At 37.8% G+C, this 22493-nt stretch overlaps 1 protein-coding gene across 3 annotated transcripts in view; it reads left to right on the forward strand.

The window, feature by feature from the left end:
* The window catches only part of PTPN3 (protein tyrosine phosphatase non-receptor type 3), a 106206-nt gene that overhangs the window by 35500 nt on the left and 48213 nt on the right, over nucleotides 1-22493 (forward strand). For all 3 annotated transcript variants that reach the window (XM_080378148.1, XM_080378149.1, XM_080378150.1), the window contains exons 10-13: nucleotides 5198-5261; nucleotides 10459-10631; nucleotides 15541-15675; nucleotides 17193-17369. In XM_080378148.1, the coding sequence (XP_080234274.1) occupies nucleotides 5198-5261; nucleotides 10459-10631; nucleotides 15541-15675; nucleotides 17193-17369 (549 nt within the window). The remainder of the gene's footprint in view (nucleotides 1-5197; nucleotides 5262-10458; nucleotides 10632-15540; nucleotides 15676-17192; nucleotides 17370-22493) is intronic.

Here is a 22493-nt window from a genome sequence, read left to right on the forward strand (position 1 = left end):
TTCTGCCAGCTTAGTGACCTAAGGTATGAATAGATAATAGTTATTCCTGAAAACCATAGTGATAGCATTTTAACATCCAGGGCTATATAATTCTTCAGAGAAGGGAAAGAGAGCTTTATAGCACACAAGACAGGAGGAATCCACAACTTCAGGTGCTACTGTAACTCCTGGATAGCACAGAGGAATAAAATGCAAATACTAAAACATCGTTCCCAAAAAAATATTCTCATTTTCAAATAGAAACTGAGGGGAATAAACCCCACAGACCTTTTAGTTCAGATAATTTCCACTCTATGAGGTTTCAGTAGCAAAATTTTCAGCTGACAACTAAAGCAATTGTTCCAAGCTTTCCTTCTCCCTCTCTAAAAATATCTTCTCAACTTGAAAGGGGCAAAACCTCATTACATGGGGGATAGGTTCTTGATGTTTTATTTCTGTCTTCTTGAATGAGTTAGTAATAATCATTTATGCAGGAATGGTGCCCATTCCCTGCCCTGCCCCCCCCCCCCCCCCTTCCCCCCAAGAAAACCCCAAACAAGCAAACAAAGAAGGTCACCAGAGCAGACTAGCTTGTGCTGTATTTGTGGTAAAGACTTTCATTTTCTTTTTAAACCTCAAAGCAGGATATATTTCTGTAGTGCCTGGAGGTTTAACGTATCTTGGTTGGGCTGAAGGTGTGCAGATAAGGAGATTCCTTACAGAATAGTATATACCTGAGAATGAGGAAAAAAAAAAAAAAGCAAAACAAAAAAACCCAAAACAACTCCCCCTTCAAATAATTGAAAAGATATTTAGGCTTTTTATGTAACAACATTTGTAGTAAGCAGATTTTCCTATGGGCTGAGCAAGCTTCACCATAAACATTGTAGAACTCAAGGTGGCAGCAAATGCCATCAAAGCATTCTTTCCAAAACTAAATAAAACACTCTGCAGCATTACTGGATGACAGCGATACAACTATACGATACGGTAGTAGTCTAGGACCAAAAGTTTTCAGGAACAGAGGCAGTGAGAGTACTGCCTTTGCAAAAGGAAGGTTTTCAGTCAAGGCAACCTATGTAAGGAGCTGACTGATCAGTCCGAGGCAGTGCAAGTCAAGACAGATTTAAAAATAACTCTGAATTTAACACAGTATTTTATATGGTCTGGAAAGTTATTCTTGTGGATGCTCAACTATTTTGTAATAATTTCCATATTAGTTTTGCAAGTAAAATGTTAATGGCAAAAACGTACAAGCACTCTACATCAGCAGCAATTAAGGTTACGTATTAAATGCTGTTCACTGTATGCAGTTTCTTTGCTTTGAAAACTTCAAGAGAAACTACTGGAGGGATACATTCTACATTGCTAGTTAAAATTTGAAAAACAACTCAACAGTCTTACATAGCAAATTTGATGGAATCTTTCCTGCTGAATCTTCCAATGGCAATATATCAGGCATACAGCTAAAGAAACATTTTTGCTTCAAGTTAAAAATAACAGTGTTTAGTACTAAGTGCTATGACAGAATTCCCATTTTAATCATAAATTACTAATTCTGTTGCCTAGTAAGTGAAAATAAATCTATTTTGACCCTTGTGAATGATAGGAATATGGGACCCAAAAGATGTATCATTACTAATGTGCTAAAAGTATTGAGCATATTACAAGTAAACCGTGAAATTTAACGATTTGGAATGTTGCATATTCACTGGACAGATCATTGGTGAGTGGTAAAAGCAGCTGAGCCACCAGTTAGAATAAGAGTAACTGCATCCTATTCAGATCATGTTTTGGATGTGGCATCTTCAAGCACTTCTTAAATCTGAATCCTTTGATACCTTAATCTCTTAGATTTTTTTTTTTTTTTTTTTTTTTTGAGGATTCTGCTCTATGTGAACATTCACTCAATTTGTAGGCGTAACATTGCAAATGATTTTTAGTTAATGTTAAATAAAACTGTCAGATTAGTAAGTGTTCTTTGTCACTGAATTAAATAGGTTTAGTTGTACTTTAAGAAGAATGAATGGAATTCAGAGGGATGCTCTACTTAGAGGAGAATCAAAATAGAGACTTAAAGCCCTGAATTGGCTTGAAGTGATTATGTGGTCATGCAGTGAATTATTTTTTTTAATTTTTTTTTTTTTTTAAAAAAGGAGGTAGAGAGAGGAGAGGAACTGACAGTTTTGGTATTTTGGGATGGCGGCTACCTTTTTGTTACTGTGTTGAGGGTGTTTTGCTTGGTCTGCAAGGTTAGTTTTGTGTCCTGCATTTCTGCTGGCATTATGTTAGAGTAAGAACAGACTACAACAGCAACTGCGTAAGCTGAGAAAAACTCCTAAAATTTATTTGTTGAATTTTAATCCAAGTCAAGAAACATGGTAAGAAAGAACCAGAAGCACAGAACTTGAGTACTAGTTCAGGTGGAATAGCACTAGGATTAAGAAAGGATTTATATATAAACGAGTCCTATCTAATTAAATACAACTGAAATTCAGAACCCAGAACTTCTAGATGAGCAGTACAGATCATTGCTGTTTGAGGTAGGAAATCAAATGGTACAAATATTTCAAGAGTTGGTTTAACAGGAGAGTTGGGTATGATTTAAACTTTCCATTAACTTTTGTACAACAATTTGCCTGGTTGCCAAAGAATAGTGTTAATGAAATTCCTGGCATTTTGTCATTTTGTAATTGATGGAGAAAAGCATTTTCAGAAATGGGCACATGTTCAGTTTTCCACCTGTTTTGTGAAGGAAGTGAGGATTGTTCATTCCATTATCTTTCTTGTTTGTAACTGTCAAATACACTTTTCTGTATCAATGAAGGATATTGCTCTTTAACAAGCACATCTCTCATGGGCAGTGGAGAATTGATGATATGCCATTGTCCCACTTGCTGAGAGCGATGCAAAAACTGTGCTAAGAACTGAAAGGACCTTCAATATAGTTCATACCTGATGAGATCTAGGGTGCTGTGGAATATTGTCAGTTTGTGAGAGTATTCTGAGACTTTTGGCAGCAACCTTCCAAAACTCTTTCATGGTGTCTTTTAAAGACAGATATGACTTGATCAGACCTTAAATAGCTTTCCCAAGGCTTCCATATGATTCCAGCTAATCACAGATTTCTTATTCCAAAATGTGTAGGCTTTCAGTTATTGCAGCAGAAGTATTGCAGACAAAATTTAGGTATTTTAAACAAATCACAGAACAGTCAGGGTTGGAAGGGACCTGTGGAGGTCACCTAGTCCAACCCCCTCCTAAAGCAGGCTCACCCAGAGCAGGTTGCACAGAGTCCCATTCAGGTGGGTTTAGAATGTCTCCAGAGAAGGAGACTCTGCGACCTCCCCAGGCAGCCTGTTCCAGCGCTCTGTCCCCCTCAGAGTAGAGAAGTTTTCCCTCATGTTCAGGTGGAGCTGCCTGTACTGCAGTTTGTGCCCATTGCCCCTTGTCCTGTCACTGGGCACCACTGAAGAGGGCCTGGCCCCATCCTCTTGGCACTTGCCCTTGTGATATTTGTAGGCGTTGATAAGATCCCCTCTCAGTCTTCTCTTCTGCAGGCTAAACAGGCCCAGCTCTCTCAGCCTTTCCTCATCAGGGAGATGCTCCAGCCCCCTCATCACCTGCATGGCCCTCCGCTGGATCGTCTCCAGCAGTTCCCTGTCCCTCTGGAACTGGGGAGCCCAGAACTGGACACAGCACTCCAGATGTGGCCTCACCAAGGCAGAGGAAAGGGGGAAGATAACCTCCCTCCAGCTGCTGGCCACCCTTCTCCTAATGCCCCCCAGGATCCCATTGGCCTTCTCGGCCCCAGGGCACCCTGCTGGCTCATGGGCACCTTGCTGTCCTCCAGCACTCCCAGGTCCCTCTCCGCAGAGCTGCCTTCCAGCCGGTCAGCCCCAGCCTGTGCTGGTGCGTGGGGTTGTTCCTCCCCAGGTGCAGGACCCTGCACTTGCCTTTGTTGAACTTCATGAGGTTCCTCTCACCGCAGCTCTCCAGCCTGCCCAGGTCTGGCTGAATGGCAGCGCAGCCGCCTGGTGCGTCAGCCGCTCCTCCCAGTTCTGCATCATCAGCAAACATGCCGAGGGTACGCTTGTCCCTTCATCCAGGTCATTGATGAAGAGGTTGAACAGGACTGGACAGTGCTGACCCCTGGGGAACACCACCAGCCACAGGTCTCCAGCCAAGCTCTGTGGGGCTGATCAGAGCCCTCTGAGCTCTGCCATCAGCCAGGTCTTGGTCCACCTCACTGCCCGCTCACCTGACCCACACTGCCTGAGCTGGCCCATGGGGATGTTGTGGGAGACAGTGTCAAAAGCCTTGCTGAGGTCGAGGTAGACAACACTCTTCCTTCCCACTCTCCCTTCATCTACCCAGCCAGCCATTTCATCATAGAAGGCTATGAGGTTGTTCAGGCATGATTTCTCTTTGGTGCATCTTGTTTTGATGTTGGGATGTGCGTGGGAACCTAGAAGTTTTGTTTAATTTAGCAAAACTGATAAACATATAATTAAAATAAAAATTGCTTAAGCACCAGTTCTAATTCTAGTCCTTACCTTAAAAATCTTTATTCCCACTATGTGTATATAGAAAAGAGGTGTTTAGTTCTCTATAAATTTACCACATAAATTATGTAGCAATGTTAATAATTTAAGTGAAAAAATATACTAATACTCATTCTTACAGTTTTCATCCTTCTACAATTATGATTTTAATGAGTGCTTTTTAGCTATTAATATAAGTACATGATATTTTTCATGTTATGAAACCAATTGTGTGAAGTCTCTGGGGAATTTCAGATGTTGTATGACCAACTCTGTTGTGTCATTAGGGTCTTAAATTCTGTTCCTTTAGTCACAGTTGTCATATGATTCTTAAGTTACACAGACTTGACACATTTAACATTTGTGCAGCTTAGTAAAGGATGTCATCAAGTTTTTGCTGCAAGAATAGATTTGGTGGGAGAGAATTGCAGTGTGAACTATTTAAAGAGTAAATGAGGCAGAACCTCAATTTTAAAAAGGACTTTCCTTCTTAGCTAAAATTTTTTCTTTGAGTTTCTTGACATCTATTTGCCACTCAACACAGGAGATGAGCTGCATGTTATTCATTGAATATGTATCAGCTATAATCTTTTAGGCTTTCTGTACTTGGTATTATTTTTTATTGTTTTATACATCTAAACTTTGCTTAGTATTTCATGGTCTGTTTCTTCTAGGGTGAACATATTAAAAATTTCCTTTAAAAGGAAAAAGTTTTTTATACAACAACGGCAAAAACATGTAAGTAGTCATTTAATTTTATTTTGCTCAAGTGGTCATGTTAAGTTTTTTTGCCTTAAATGTGAAGACAACAAAATGCTGATCAAAAGGCTCTGTTGTGGTAACTTGCCTTTGAAATTCTGTTTTCTTAACTTGCTACTGCTGTTGCGGTCTCCTTATCCTCACTGTGTTTCCCGTGTTTGTTTCCTTTCCAATACTGAATCCTTCCACATTCAGTCTCTTGGACTGCGTCGTTCCCATGCAGGTTTCTTCTCCCTTGGAGACCTGGGGGAAATGCATATCTTAATCCTTTCTACAGTATTTAGTAACCTAGCATATCTCCCTTTTCTTGCTAGCATTTGCTGCTCTCTTTGATGTTTTGTAAAGTTTCTTAGTGCAGTGAATCTACTAAACAGCTGCTTATCCCATCTATGAGGATGTTATGAGGTCCCTTCTGCTTATGGGGCTCAGAGTTCTGGGAGCAAGGAGGGTTTCTGGTGAAAAGGAGAGCTCTGCAGCTGAAAGACTTGAGGTTGGAAAGGGCAATAGTGCACCTTCTGCTGCATGTAACGTGGAGGGCTTTAGAAGTTGGCAAAATATGTGAAGATACCTCATGAAACTGATGTTAATTTTTTCTGCTCTTAAGAGTAGTCTTCTGAATGCTGTATGGTTTTTGCAGAGCAGTTGTAATATATTACTCAATGTAATAGGAAAAGAAATCTTGTTTACAGTATTGTGCTGCCACAGTATGAACAGATAAATTAAGGCATCTTTTTACAAAGAGAAGGGACTATTTGATATGACGGAAAAAATACAGAAATTAGTGACCAGCAGATATATAAATATTTTAATTCAGTTGAGGACGAAACTCAAATAGATAGTAAAAGGTGTTATCTTACACCTAAACTTTATGGAAGCTCTTTCCAGTAGTAAATGAGCTCTTAAAGGTGTGTTACAAGAAGACCCTCTGACCCCCATTGGTTAGAAGGCCTGCTGAAGACAGATTGCTAGGAAAGCTTTTTTACCGAAAAGGAGGTATTTCATCTTTCCCCCCTGTCCTTTGGTGCTTATCTTCCAAATTTGAGGACTGTGCATGCATGTACACATTCTTACTTTTCAGGGCTTATGTGTAAACAAAGTTACATCTAGAGGTAGTGTTACTGCACTAATACAGACACACACAGCATGTGCAAATGACACTGTTTTCTCTTTTGAGAGAGTATGTCCTAATGCACTGTAGAGGGGTCTTAAGTTTTTTGCAAGCTGTAAGTTTCTAAATATGTTTTTTTTATCTGCAAGCCAAGCTGTAAGTTTCTAAAGAGGTTGTTTATATGCAGGCTTGTCTCAGTGTGTTCATATATATCACTGTATGAAGAAATGAGTTGCTGGCAAACCAGTCTACTAAGTTGTGTGTGTAATTGTATTTGTGTTACACTCAGTGTAATTGTATTACACTTGCAAGTATTACCTTATTCTAGATTGGTGGATTAAAAATTCACTGATAAGTAGACATTTTAAAATTCTAAATATCTTCAAGTATACAAATATGGGCAAGTGTACAGACAGCAATTTCCAAATGTGTCTTTAGAGTAAACATAGGAACAGGACTCTCTGAGAGTGATCAGTAACAGCGGACAGTAATATGAGTGTACCTCATCAGTGTATCTCAGTAGACGTGAAAAAGGAGACCAGGCATGCTATTAAATCTCTAGGTATGTCCATACTGGTCAGTTAGCTCCCTTTGCTTGAAATTTAGGGCAGCACACCTGCAGTACTTCAGTGGTATTGCTTGGAAAAGCTTGCTCTTGCAATGGCAAGGGAGTGAGGGCGCAGCTGTACTACTAGAGGTTTTCTCCAGAACCGTGGGTTGATCAAGGGGTTTGTGAGGGCAGATGACTGAGGTGTTGTCAGTCTTTTGAGTGATCAGATTTTTGCTTGGAAGTACAGGAGAAAGTAGGTAAATGGGCCTGAAAGTAAGGAAGATGGAAGAATGTGGGGAAAGCAGAGCAGATACTACATATTCATAGGCAAATTTTTATTAAAGATATTAACAATGCTATCACACTTCAGTTTTGTGTGTCATATGGAGATTTCTTAACAAAATCTACAGAAAGTTCTCAAAGGCTGTGAATTTGCAGTCATCTGAGATGTGCCGTATTTCATTGATTTATTCTCCTTATTTCTCTTACTCCTTTTTTCTTTCCTTATGCCCCCGTTCTGAAGATTCGTCTTACCTTATCTCACTCTCTCCCTGCTACTCGCCACCTCTTTTACCTTCCCACTGCTTCAGTCTGTTGATCAGCTACGTGATAGAAGTATGCAATGTTTCTGTTTCTGCTGAAGAGCTACATAAGGACTGGGGAGCAAGACTGATGAATCAGTGAATGTCTGATGCTATAAAAGCTCATGATACGTAGATTTAGTAAAGGGTGCAAGATTTAAGGTAGGAATAGGAACTATGCTGGCTTACAGGCAACACTTTAAAGCTGACAGCAATGAAATGTTATTTGCAATTTGTTTATCTAATGCTTAAAAACAACTTCATGTTCTGCATATTAAAATATATTTTTATTTGCTATGCTGTAGATATTTTTTCAAATTCTCTGAATGGAATAGACATATATTTGACACAAAGAGCTTCCCTGGTGCTGAAATAGCAGGACACTCACTTTAGCTATTGAGAACTGTTCCCTTACCTTAACTGGCCATAAATTTCTCTAATACTGTTTTCTGGACAACTATTAAAATACCGTTCTTTTGGAACTTGAGCTGGGAAGTATGATGGGCATTAGATCCTTGGGTCCCGCTACAAGTCTTCACTTTTAAAACAGTACATAGATTTAATAGTGCAATTTGCAAGGTGGCCTGTTAGTGAGCCAGATGGTTATGTTAACAAAAGGTTTTGTTAATCTAAAAATAGACTGAGTTTTTCTGAAACTTCTGAAAGTATTTATCCTACTTTAAGTCCATATTTAGACTTTTAGCCCACTTAAAAGCTGCTAAAAAGGTTTTGTGACAACAGTGGGGAAGAACACACTTGTGATATTGACAAGTTTCATTTCTATTTTCAAACTTTACATTTTAATAAATTAATCTAACATTATTTTCTTAACTTTACACTATGGCTTTTCAGTGTAATTGAGATGTTTGGATTAATTTGTATAGCAATTGAAAGGCCAGTGCTTTCTTTTATTTGTCTTCTGGAATAGTAAAACACTTCAAGTGGTATTCAGCAAACGGAGAGTATGGCAGAAATCCATTTGTTGTTAAATCTTTAAGTGATATATGCTTCTTATATTGCAAGAAATTCTGAGCTAAAATTCCGTGGTGCTTGCATGCTTTATTTTATATAAGCTAATTAGAAGCTACTGTGGCAAACTGACAAACATTAATTGGTTCCATTATGCATAAGGCTCAAATAACAAACCCAGCTGCTTAAAAAACCCTATTAAAAAAAATAATATATATTTTAATAGATATAGGGAAAACAATCCTGAAAGATTTCAATGAGTTAACTGTTTTACAGTGTCTATGTGAAATCAAGAGGCAAATCCTTTTTATCGTTATCTTGAGATTCTCTCTGTTTTTTTAAAATAGCGGCTTAAGTCATAGCACCAGTCATAAAGTGATATGCAGAACGTGGCATTGATCTCTGATACATAGCATTTGTAAAATGTTGCCTAGACATTACAAGAACACAAGAAAAATACTGCATATTCCAGACAAAATGTTCTGTAGTTACTTCCCAGCAAGATTGTTCCTGTGAACAAACCAAAGGACATTGGCAACTAGAAGTCAAGGTGTTACACAGTTGGGACCTCGATTTCTTGCTGGGCTGTATGAGAGAGACCTTTGTTAGATCTTTGAGTTCTTTAATAAAAAGGCTTTGCGACCCAAATCCTGACTTCCTCCAAAGTATGAGCTAGAAAGACAGATTTACTGAGATGGTTGCCAGCCTAATGGTATGCTGGGTTGTCAAAATTCAGTCATAATGCAGAACAGCAGGAAAAGATGAGTGATTAAATCAAAAACTTGCTTTTTTTATTGCAGTGCTGAGCTGTAATGGCAATTAACTCAGGTGTCATGTTACCTTCCTTTCTCCTCTTTGCTTTACTCTTCATTCTGCTTTCTTGTGCAAAAGAGAAATAGAAATAGCTGCAAACATCTTGTGCAAAACTCTTGGGATCTGAAATAGCTCAACAAGTACTACAGTTGGTAAGGACATTAATGTGGGTGGCACAATTGTTACAACTGTGTTTCACTGGCACTTTGGCACTGAAATTGCAAGTAAGAGTTTGCAAGACAACAACAACCAAGACAAACAAGCTTTGTATTCTGCTTTCTTTTGATCTCCTCATTGTGGTCTCATGTTACCATCCAGAAAGGAGGGACTGGATCTGAACAGCAGTAGCAGCAGCTCCAGTCCCATCACAGCTACTTTATTTCCCCCAGGATGGATCACTGTTAACATCTTTAGTATCTTCTAGAAGACTATCAAGCAGATGCTTTTTGCATACTGTGGGTCTTGAAAGAACATGGTAGAACTGAAGCCTGATGCAAAGGGCGTTTTTTTTTTAACTCTGAGTGTGACTGAGCACTGGCACAGGCTGCCCAGAGGCCTGTGGGGTCTCCTTCTCTTGAGGCATTCAGAACCCATCTGGACATGATTCTGTGCAGCCTGCCCTAGAGGAACCTGCTTTAGCAGGGGGTTGGATTAGATGATCTCCAGAGGTCCCTTTCAATCCCAACCATTCTGTGATGATGTGAAGAGTTTGAATTCAAAGTTTGAGGTTTTTTTTTCTCCTTTGCACCCGTAATAGAATGTGTAAAAGAATTTTGTTTGTCATAGGAGGTCAAGATCTGACTGGAAACCTGAAACTATATTTAGCTACTTAATATTTCACCTGTATATACAAAATCTTCACCACTTAAGACTTATTTTGTTAACACTGTAAAGATTAGGAACTAAAAAACTTAATAGTTTTTCAGTATTGCTTAAACTTTTGAAGTGTCTGTTTTGCAGTTTAGAACTTCATGTGGTCATGGGGCTATTTTGGCCATCTCCAGCTCAAAATCTACTATATGCTGATTTTTTGTTTCCCTAAATGCCTTTTTCCTATTTAAGCTAAAAGTAATTTTATTGGGGTTTTTTATGAGCTTGTTTACTGTGTTTGATCTGCTTGTATATATTGAAACATGTTATTTCCTACTGTTTCAGAATGAATCCAGAGAGCATATTGTTGCCTTCAACATGTTAAATTACAGAGCATGCAAGAATCTATGGAAATCTTGTGTAGAGCATCACACGTTTTTTCAGGCAAAGAAGTCACTACCTCATGAAAAAAAGATATTGTCACATTATTGGACGCTGGGTTCTAGAAATCCAGCAAAGTAAGTATTGTGTGAAAGCATGTTTTGCTTTGTAATGGGAATGGGAGCATCTGTCCAAGTGATAGCTCAACTTGGAGTGACAAGAGTTCAGTTCTGCTCACAGCTGTGTCCCAGCCTGTATGTGAACCATTTGACAAGTTATATAGCTGTGACTTCAGTTTGTGCAACGTGGTATCATTACAATAGAACATTTCTTATAATTTCCTAGAAAGACATTCAAATATAAGTTTTACTGGTATTGTTTCAACTTGCTGTTTCAGTTTGAGGTATATAAACACTAGAAAGTAAAAATGTCATGTAGCTAATGATTCAATAAGAGAATCTGCAGAACAGATTTGTTTTGAACTGTTTACCCCTTAGTGTCATATACACATTCTGTTTAATGTGTTAGGTTGATTTCTGGAGTGCATCATACCAACCACTTAATACTGTCATCGAGATGAAAACCCTTGTCCCATCCAAGTGTTCAAGATACCACTTTTGTGACATTGAGTCTTATAGTTGCCTTGTTGGGTTCTGCTACTCGGAGCCTGTTATTTTGCTATATGAATTTGGGATTGTGCCTTCCCATATGTGCCAACTGTGCCCTAACTTCATTAAACTTCATCTGCCATCTTATTGTCTAGTCACTTGACATTAGAATGCCCTGCATTTCTTCACAATTGACCTTTATTTTTGCCATCCTGTGTGATTAATATCTTCAGCAAACTTTGTTCACTCTTTTCTCTAGATCACTAGTGAATATGTTGAGCAGAAGAGCCCCCCCCACATACCCCTCTGACTTCAGTGCTGATCTTTTTTCACTATAAACCTGAAACATTTTTGTTCTATTCTCTCTTTTCTGTCACAAGTGAACAGGTAATTCCTCCAAGTGAGAGGACACTTTCCCTAGCTTCTTAGTTTCTCTTTGGGTTTAAGGAACCTTGTCAAATGCCTTTTTGAAATCTTGAGTAGATTAAATCACTAAAGTGGGAGGTTATACTCGAGTAGTGCTGCTGTTTCATCTTCAAGGCTTTTAGAATTTTGATAAGTATCAGTCTCAGTGATTTTTATCAGCAGTTCAGCTAAAATGTCTCATCATGTGTAGCCTGTTATATCCATGTCCTGTCTCCCCCTGCCCTTGAAAAAAAATGTCATGAAACATACCAAAAATCTTCCGTATCAATAGTGAATGAAAAAGAAAGTCTTAAGTCATTGCTCTTACATGTGAGATTTTTGAGCATTCTTTGGTCTTTTGATAATCTGTAGGCTCTCTAGAAACCCATTTGTTCTGATGATTTTTGGAGAAGTCTTTTGTTCTCTTTTTGTTTGTGGACAGTGTGACTCTGTTTTTTCTTTTGCCGTGTGTTCCCTTAACAGTTTAACTTTACATTTAATTTGTCAGACTGATGCTCTTTTTCTTATTTGGATAAGCTTTAACTTTTGAGTGATGTCATCATACTTCAAATAGCTTCCCAGACTTTGCTGGCTCTCTGGCTTTTCAGACTGTCACATCTCTTTAGATACTGCAGAAATTCATACTATGTGGACTTGTATTGCTTGTACATGAAGCAGTTAACCCGTGAGGGCTGTCCAACAGTAAGAAGGCTGATAGAATGCTTTCTGCTGGAAAAAAGAAAATGTTCTTTGCTGGAGTGGAATTCCTATTTTCATCTAGTACTATATCATAGCTCAAACAAGTGAAAACAAGTAGTTGTACTAAAGTAATCTAATTTTGTACTGTTTTACAGATGTGTATTTTGAGAATTAGTTCCTCTATGGAGTGGTATGAACTTGTTCTTCCTATAGTGAAGGTTTTGAAGAAGTGACTTTCTCAAAGCTTGTAGGATTGTCACATCCTGGAGTCCTTTATTTCTGTCAAATTTGCAAAATCCTGATGCTTGTGTGTGCACACACAGGTATTGCACAGTCCTTGTGATATTAAAAAAACAGTATGAGTTCCAAAGGGTACCATTTTAATATCATTCCAGTTTCTACCAGACATTTGATTTTCAACAAATTTACTGTTACAATTGCTTAATAACGTGTAACATGCAGTATAGTTCTCATTGTTGAACTGAGTTACTAAGAAAGGCTTATTTTCAAGTAATTTCATGTTCTGAGGCATTATCTCTGGTGAATTGCTTATTTAGGCTCTTAAGGAATCTCTAGGGAAAACTGTTGACTGTGATATTTTTCATCAGCTTAATGATGTCCTCTCTACTACTATGTCCTTTGGCCATATTTATGGCAGCAACAAGCGTGAAAGTTAGGATCTATGTGAGGCAGAAGTGAGTCGGTAACCTTTACTAGCAGAGACTGCTAAAGCACATAAGAAGCAATTCTGGAAAATTCCAAGTTCTTATCAACTTGGTCACTGTCACTTAGCAAATTATTTTCTCAAAAGATTTAAGAAAAGTTGTGAACAAGTCACTTCAAAATCATCTGTCACATATTGAAAATTTTTGCTTTCCTACTTGTTTGTGATTGTAGAATATACAGGACAGCACGTTCCTTTTTAAGGATGGCTCTGAGCTTATATGGAAGATATGCAACCAAAAAAGGGATTCTGCATTCTCTCTTATGAAAGGGAGCAAAATTTTGCATTCAGAAAAAGAAACAAAACCTCTTAAAAACCCAAACACACACGCATGCACATAAAAATCCCACCAACCACACGGTACAAGTCTGGAGATTTTAAGATTGACTTGGATGAAAAGGATCCTTTTCATCTTCTGTCAGATTTGAAGGGGATTACATTCAGGTTTTATCACCTTAAGTATCACAGGTTTTCCTCTGAAATTTGTGGTTTTCTTGTACTGTGTTCTTTTACACTCATATGAGGCAGTTATCCTAGCATTTATTGCATCAGTTCAGATAGTTGATCTCTTGCAACGCTTTAGTAAAATTTATTTGCACGTGACTGTGCCCTTCTAGATTCTCTTAGTGTAAGGTGCCAGTGGAATTTCATTTAAATTAGGCTGCTGAGTTGTATAAATCACCTGTAAGCCTTATTCTAAAGGCAGGCTGAATCACATCTCCCAGATTCTGAGACATAAGTTTATTCAGTGTTTCTAGACTGAATGCTGATAACCTCTCCCAGGCACATTCTCATTCCTTGCTCAAAAGCTAAAAATGTACCTGTTTTTTCACAAAGGATAAGCTTGGTAATAGATAGGAGCAAGGAACTGGCACCTCAAGATATTACAGCCCATTCCAGAAAGGCATTGGCAGCCTCTCAGTGTGTTTGCTGAGCAATATGCTTGTATTTGACATATGAAGAGCAGCTACTTGGAGTTCAGGAGATTGCTACCTTAACTGAAATATCTAGAGAATATATTGTTAAAATCATTCTGTGGTCAGAGTTAGGGGTTAAGGGTTAGGGCTGACTTTTATCACATGAGTTGCAATGCTCCTCAAAAGACACCTGCATTGCAAAATGCATGAACAGGCACTTGTAAAAATAGAAAGCTGAATAATAAGAATACGTGGACTTCTTCAAGATGCGTTTTTTTGTAATACATCCTCTTTTTCGACTCTCCCTCTCCACTTCACTCATATAAGGTTTCTTTGAAAAAACTCTTTCTGTTTGAAGAAGAGTAGAGCAATTGGTGCCTTGTCATTGGTATTCAGAAGACTGACAGAAATAAAATAGATAATACAGGCAAAAGCTTTCACTGAAGTTCATGGGCTGTGTGTTTACTAAGCTTAAAAACATACATGGGTAAACTGATTTTTAGATGTTCATATTAAGTTTTTCCCCTTTTTTAAACTGGGAGAAGCTTTAAAAATATATGTTTAAAAGACGAAGGAATTATTTTGCTTTAAAATCATGAACAAGATTTGTAAAATACTTCCAAATATATAAAAAAAAAAGCTTTGGGTTGCTTTTTCTTTTACTTGTATAAACAAGAAGCAGTACCATGCGAAGGTTTGATATTAGCATGAATAATATCCACAGCATAAAAAACTTTTTTTAATGCCGTGTAAAATTGAGACATTTCAGCTCTACAGCAAAGTCCTCAACTACTCTGCTGTCCCAGCTGCCCGTTACGTACAGCTCAGGACTTAGCAAGACAAAGGTGCTTTCTCTGTAACTCATAAATTGCTTCTTTCCCATGAGAAATCCTAGACCTGTAAACTTGAGTATGGGCAACTCATCTCTCTGCTTGTCTTGCGAAATGTTGTGTAAAAACATGCATAAAAGTTTCTCAGTTTCAGTCCACTTAAAAAAAAATCTTTATGCTGTATGATTCAACTAGTAAGATAATTTTATTGCTTTCCTAGCTGAGGTTCTGGTTTGGATGCAACCCTTATCTTATTAGGTTCTTGTCAAAAGAAGCAGTCCAGACTCGGAGATTCCCTTTTCGTGTCAGATCTCTCCCTAATGGTTTATTCCAGTAAGGAACACATCACTCAAATGTGGCTTCCTTCTGGAAATGGAGCATGGTATCTTGTAGCTCTTATTTGCTGAGGCAGCAGGTTGATGGTTAAAGTAGTCCTGTGCTCAGTGAAACCATTAGTGAATTGTTACCCATTTACGAGCTTTAACAGAGAATATTTAGAATCTTTTGCCTGTATTTGAACCTGATGTTTTGTCAGGCACTTGGTTTAGTGCCAATAGGACATACTGAATTTCCTGTTTTCCCTTCCATCTTCTTAAACACAATTGGGTTAAAAATAACTTTCAGAAAAAGTTATTTTTACCCAAGCTTGTGATTAGCTTTGTTGCAAGGACTAGCAGTTTTATTGCCACAAGTGAAGGACACCAAATGGCTCTGTGAGAATGCAAATGCATAAGTAAGGAGGGTAAGCACAGGGGACCCTTTAAAACACATGAATTATAAAATTGACTTTCATAAACTTATTTAATTTCATTTAAGTTTTCTATGCAAAATGATTCATATACAGTTTTTTTATTTCTTTGCAGGTCTGTAAACAGCCAGTACTGCAGAAAAGTTATAGGTGGGATGGTTTGGAACCCATCTATGAGACGATCTTTATCTGTCGAGCATCTAGAGACCAAAAGCCTTCCTTCTCGATCACCTCCTGTTACCCCTAATTGGTAAATGCAGTTTCAGCCTTTCCCATACCTTCCAGCCTCCTACCTTCTCTAATTGTGTGTACTCTAGCAGAATAATTATGTAGTGTGTATGCATACATTCAAACATTGTTATTCTGAGAATATGTATGATGACAGGAGATGAGTGGGTGTCACCTCAACTTTAGGAAGGCTTTTGATACTCTCTGCCAAAATACTATACCCAATCTAAGACTTCGTGTTCTGGAAGGGTGGACAACAAGGTGGTTTTTAAAAAAACGAGATGGTTGGATGACTAGACTTAGAGGGGAGCTGTTTGTGAGTTGTACTCTACCTGGACAACAAGTGGAATACTGCAGGGGTCTATTCTGGGACCTGTCCTGCGTAACATCTTTGTGATCTGGAGGAGGCAATGGAGTGCTTGCTCATAAAGTTTGCAGAGGACACCAAACTGGGGGGATGAGTCAATTAGCTTGGGGGCAGGGCTGCTATTGAAAGGAACCTTAATAGTCTGAAGAAATGGGCCAATAGGAACTGTATGAAATTCAATAAAGACAAATGAAAAGTCCTGTGAAGGAAGAACCAAGTGCAACAGTATTGTCTGTGATGAACTGTCTGGAGAAAGACCTGGTAATCTTCATAGCTCATGTAACAGCTTGCTGCCTATCTGGTGTGCTGTGGCAGCAAAGTCCATAGCAACCTGGCAGTATTAACAGAAGCATGGATGGTAGATCAAGGGAAGTGATTATCCCCGTGTTGCTCGGCATTCATTAGACCTTATTAGAATGCTGCAGCCATTTTTGTGTCCTCTAATACAAAAAAGACACTGACAAACTGGAGCAAGCTCAGCAAAGGTCACCAGCCACCAAGGTATTCAGGAGACTGGACCACTTGCCCTGTGAGTAGAGGCTGAGACACCTGCATTTGTTCAGCCTGGAGAAGCAAGCATTTCCCAGATGCCTAATAACAGCCTGGCAATACAGAGGAGGAGGCTAGCTAGAGGATGAGGCAAGGTTCTTCAGTGTTGCAGGATGGGGAGGATGAAGCAACAGGTATATGTTGCAAGAAGACAGGCTTTGTCTGGACATAAAGAAAAACTGTTTCACAAGGACGGTTGATCAGTGGTTGCTTGGAGCAGCTGTGCAGTCTCCATCCTTCAAGTATTTTGAGATCTGACTGGATAAAGTCTTAAGTAGCCTACTCTGACCTCAGCTGACTGTGCTTTGGAGCAGGAGGTTGGACTAGATGATTTCCATAGGTCCCTTCCAACCTGAATTGTCTTATGATTAGAACTTTAACAATATAGGTGGCATTTTAGAGAGGTGAAAAAAACAAATCAGTTCAGTGTACTGAACCTAGTAGTGTATGATTGCCTAGTATACCCTACCAAGTATTTAAAAATTGATTATTTAAAGTGAGACTTGTAGACTTGTCATCAAGATTTTGGAACGTGGATTGCAATAGGATAGAATTTTCACTTTGATAAAGATTTATTAATTATTCTGACCTTCCAAATTGTGTTTATGTTCCTTATTTTTAAGGCGGAGTCCTAGACTACGTCATGAAATTCGTAAACCACGACACTCGTCTGTAGATAACCTTACAAATGAGATTAGTTATATTACTGAAACGGAGGATGTTTTTTATACATATAAGGGTTCTCCAACATCAAAGGACAGTGATTCAGAGTTCTCTCAGAACCGTAGTCCACAGAGGAGGTAAGGACTGCTGCAAACAATTCATTGCCTATTTTGACTTTTTAAAAAACACCAAAAAAACTAAACAGCTTTAGTATAAAACAATCACCATCCATTATAATATTAGAATGAGTTTAAACAGTTTTGTGTTTGCATAACCTTTATTTTGACAAATTGCTAAACTGCAAATGCCGTGATACAAAATGACAGGTTAAAACCAAACCAACCCTTCAGCCCTAAACAATTATCAGTAGTTGAGTTCTCAGTAAAATTAGAAAAGTTATTAAGGCATGCTTGTTCATATCTGTAATATCCTGAGTCCTAGTAGCTTCTGCTACCCTTTCCTACCTGTTATAACCTTTTCATTTTTTTGCTGGGGGTGGGGTGGGGGAGATTTACTGAACTCTTTCAGTGTTCCACATCATCAGCTCAATGTCATCAGTTGAAAGAGGTACTACATTTAAGTAAACACAAGAATATAATAATGCTAGCTGTCAAACATCTTGTTCTTCTTCAGAGGAACTGTAGATTTCTACTCTAAAGGCAGCCTCTGCTTTTTGCCTTGAGGCATTTTTGCTGTATCCCTTGAGGACCAACTTTTTTCTCCCTTGCATCAGTATAACCACTTGAAGCACCTGTCTTTTGTGCACTGATTATTTGTTTACTTGTATATTACATTTTCTGTGTGGCTTCACTCTTTTCTTACAGAGGCATTTCTTAACGAGTAACTCCAGATTAACACAGCATTTATTTTACAAATAATGTACAAAGTTATTGATTGTTCAGTCTCAAAAAGAAAACAGAGCTACTTCAAAACTTTCAGCTGGAGAGAATACCATGTATTAAAATGCAGGTTCCTTTGTAATGTTACAAAAGGAAAGTGGTTTCTAGTGATCCTGAGTAACTTTGAGGCAAGATGTATTTTTAGAAGCAGTGTATTATTGGAAGCTGACAGGACTTAACTCTGTGATAGAGTGCAGCTACTAACTGTAGCTTTAAACTCTAGGTTTAAACTGTTTCCTTCAAATTCTAATACAATAATGTTGGCACTGCATTACAGCAGAGAGGTTTCTATGAAAGAAGGGAAAATAAGCATGCTGTATGCATATTTGGAGTTTGTCATTGTGGTGTTTTAAATTGTTTTTCTATTTTTCTGACTGAAATTCAGATGAACCTTAGTAATAGTAGTGCCAGTAATAGCCATGGTAATAAATGAAAGTAATGCATCTAGATGTTGTCAACAATCGTAGATAGAAAGCCATATCTTCCCTATGTTTTAACATTTTACAGATTATACACTTGAAGTATTTTCTGAGTAATAATACTGACAGACTATAAGAGGAGAGGATGAGGGTAGAAGCTCTGTAGACAGAAAACTAAGTTGCCATGCTGTGTTCTGTGACAGGGGAATTGTCCTGCCAGTTAGTACGTTGTTGGGTTTTTTCTTTATTTTCTTTTTTCTTTTCTTCCCTGTAGTTTTTTTTTTTTTCCTTCCCTTCCTCTTTTGCCTGTCCTATGGCTACTGAGAATGGAGTGGGAAAGCCTGCTTTATTGCTGTTTCTCAGACAGTGAAAATCTCATATTCATTTATTTTCTGAGCACTAAATGATGATGCAGTATCTGAGTAATATCACTCACTGTGGAGAAGATTACTGTTATTACCTCATATAAACCAAATTTTCTATACATCTTATCCGCAACACAATCTTGGTTTCTTGGGTATGTTTATAATATTTGATACTCTGCAGGTAATTGAAAATAATGCTTGCATAGATCTGATTAAAATTTGAAGCTTGTCTTTTGGAAAAAGAACAGTAACACATGGAATGAATGATCATTTGTTGTATTGACTGCTAGAATTCTGTGAAATGATTGTTAATACTTTCCTTTTTAACAATTGAGTAACCGTACAAATGAAAAAATTTCTTCTTTACACAGAAGCTGTAAACAGTTTATGTTAGTCCACATTCCAGTTTTTCTCCTTTGATATTCTTAAAGTAATCATTACTTGCCTCGCTGTGTTGAAAGATGTAAAGTAAAATTTAAGTATATATAGGTACTAAAATCTTTCCCTGAACGCTTTATGAAAGAGGGAATCTTACCCTGTTGGATACATCTGTTTTATAAGTAAAAAGTTTAACTTGTGTATCTTTGGGATTACACTTGTCCTGGACTTTTGCCACGCTTCAGGACTATTTAGATATTAACTATAAAACACCTTGCAGTGTACTGATAAATCTCTTAAAGCCAACTTACCCACTTTTGCCATCCTGATTTTTAGTAGATTTGAATTGACATTATTGAAACATGTTATGGAAAAAAATAATTTGCAATTTCAGTATCTCTTTTTCATTAGAAGAGAGCCAAGAGTAGCTTCTTATAGTCCTGCTAATATACACTGTCTTTAGAGGGTTCTTTTTTTACTGCCCAGCCTGATTTCTGAAGCTATAAAAACAAAACAAAAGTTAGTTACTGCTAATTATAACTAATAAATAGCTTTGGTATGAAAAAAATCTGAAATATTTTTGGAGTGCTACTAGCAAACAACTGTAAAAAGCTGATTTTTAATCACTGAATTCTTATGTCTGGGACCATAAATCTTAATTATAATCATGCATCTGCTTGACTTCTGTAAACTAAATATGTTCACATCAGTTTCTTTTACTGCATCTGAAGCCTAAGACTGCAAGTTGCAGTTAGCACAGGATATGGCTCTTCTCTGTTTTTCAGGCTGCCATCAGCATTTCAGAGGTGAGAGCTAGTTTTCACCTGTTTCATTTCAGCCCTTGGGAAACGTGTTAAGTCTTTTTCATTAAAACTACAAGTGGTTCAAGACAGACCTACCTGCAAACTGTTCTGTTGTGTTAGAGTGCCTTTTGAGACAAACACATAGGTAAAACTCATGTAACAAGATTTGCTGTGTACCTAATCCTGCCAAGGCATGTTTGGAACCTTGGTAGGTATCAGAACTGTAGAAGCCACTGCTGCTAGCAGAGTACGTACACCTGCGTTTATTTCTCTATACACCTTTTTTTTTTTGTTCCTGACAATACCAAGTATAATTATATTCTTAATAATCGATTTTCTTCCTTGCTGTGGTTACTGACTTAAGGGAATCAATGAAGTTCCATTTTCTTTCTATAAAACAGTACACAACTTAGAAGACAAATTATGTGCTCTTAGTTTCAAGAGCATAAAACAGAGCTGTTAACATTTCTTTATCCATTTCTTTAAGTATATTGCATGCTGCTAAATACTTTGAGTATGCTACAAATGAGGGTCAAAAAGATTTTGTCATTTATTACATTGCTTTAAAAAACCACAGTGTTTGTTTTAAAGATGTTTTTTTATTAACATTCTACTTTCTAACTGAAATTTATGAGGTATATCTTACAGGCTGTGACTTGAATAAAGACTATTAGAAAATAGAGCAAGCCATGCACGTAGGTGAACTACAGAAAGCCGGGGCAAGCTTATGAGTCTTGTGTTTGGTGTCACTAAATTGCCTCTGCTACCAAAATTATTTAAGGTACTTTCACATTCAAGTACAATTTGAGGCTCAGAGATAGTGAAAAGAAGCAAATTTTCTCTCTGATTAGTGTCTGCAGAAAAGATTGGAGCTATCCATTACATATGTATTATAGAGAAAAAAATTGCTCTAATCCCAAATTAACATATATGAAATAGAGCTTTATTCACAGGGTTTTCAATAGGTTTGCTTATCTAAGCCAACTATCTCAAATCACAGCTGCATACAAAACCTGTCATCAAAGACAGTGCTGAAGAGGACTTCAAGAGGACTTTTGTTTAGCCCAGGGCTTCCCAGCCTTTGTGAAGAAAGCATCCCCTGTCAGTTCTTTCTCCTCTTTGTTGCCCTGCTGCTGTGCATCTCATCTGACTGCTACTGCCACTGAAAAATTAACACTAACACAGACACGGAGCCCACACTGAGCCTTCTGAAGTCTCATAGTGCTTTCTGTGTTATACCACACTTTTATTATGGCTGTGCCTCACCAGTTCAGAACAGGTAATCCAGTCTGTCTTGTGACTATGTGCTGTACTCGCTCTGTCGTTATATTTATCCCATGCCTACGTGCATATGCACATGATACTACTACTATTTTGGTTTTAAAATTATTTGAAGAATAATATTGTGATAAAACATACTAATTAGTAAGTGCACTTGTTTAATAACTGTTTTTCACTTAAAATTGGCTTTCCCTAGTCTTGATTTCAGCTTCCCTAAAGATTTTTCTCTTGAAAGATTTGCGTTTTCTTCATTGAAGCACTGCTGCTACTGATTTACTACATTTCTTATTTTAAGCAAAGTAGAAAAAACTTCTCTCTATTCTGTGAGGTAACATATCTTGTCTTCAGATGTCCTTAAACACTGAGATGCACATTAGGGAAGAGTTATGAATATGAAGTCTTATGGCTTTTCTTTAAGATACAAAATAAGTTATATTATGAGGCTTTATTTCTAAAATCATCTCTGTGGAATAGCTGCTTTAATATGGGGTTTTTTCAAAGTCATGTCATACCAACAGGCTACCTGGCACCAACCCATCCTGACCGTCTGTTATTCTAATATATTAGCTCCAGGGAGAGGTTGCCTTTGAGAAAAATGTTTCAGTGTAACAGATTTAAACCACAGCTGGTTATTTTTAAAGGCAGGCTGGTGGACTTGTGCAAGGAATTCTTTTTGGTTGCACTTTTTTCTTTTTTTTAGCATGGTATAGTACCTGAAGATTACCAATGTTGCAGTCTGTCTTGATAAAGGTACCACTACAGTTTCCAAATCTGGAATAAAGAAAGCTTCACTGGTTAGTGGAGCAAATCATCATCAGTGATTCACCTTTCTGTGACACTAATGCAGTCTGTGTGCTATGTCATTTAAGGGCAAAAGGCTACAGTGAAAATGAAATAGTCATACTGAAATATGTGACATTTTCAAGACCATGTTGGGAAATTCTAAAATATCTTTGATTTAAGCAGTAACCTTCAAATTTAAGTTGACTTTAACTGGGGCAATAGACTGATTACATTTTGGAATCATGTACTCTTGACATGCTTCGTCTTGTATCAGATGTTAGGTTTTGTCTTGAAAGACTGCACTGTCCATCCCCAGAGCAAGTTCTGGCTCCT

Source organism: Falco punctatus (assembly GCF_963210335.1).
Source record: "Falco punctatus genome assembly, chromosome: 3".
Taxonomy (NCBI): domain Eukaryota; kingdom Metazoa; phylum Chordata; class Aves; order Falconiformes; family Falconidae; genus Falco; species Falco punctatus.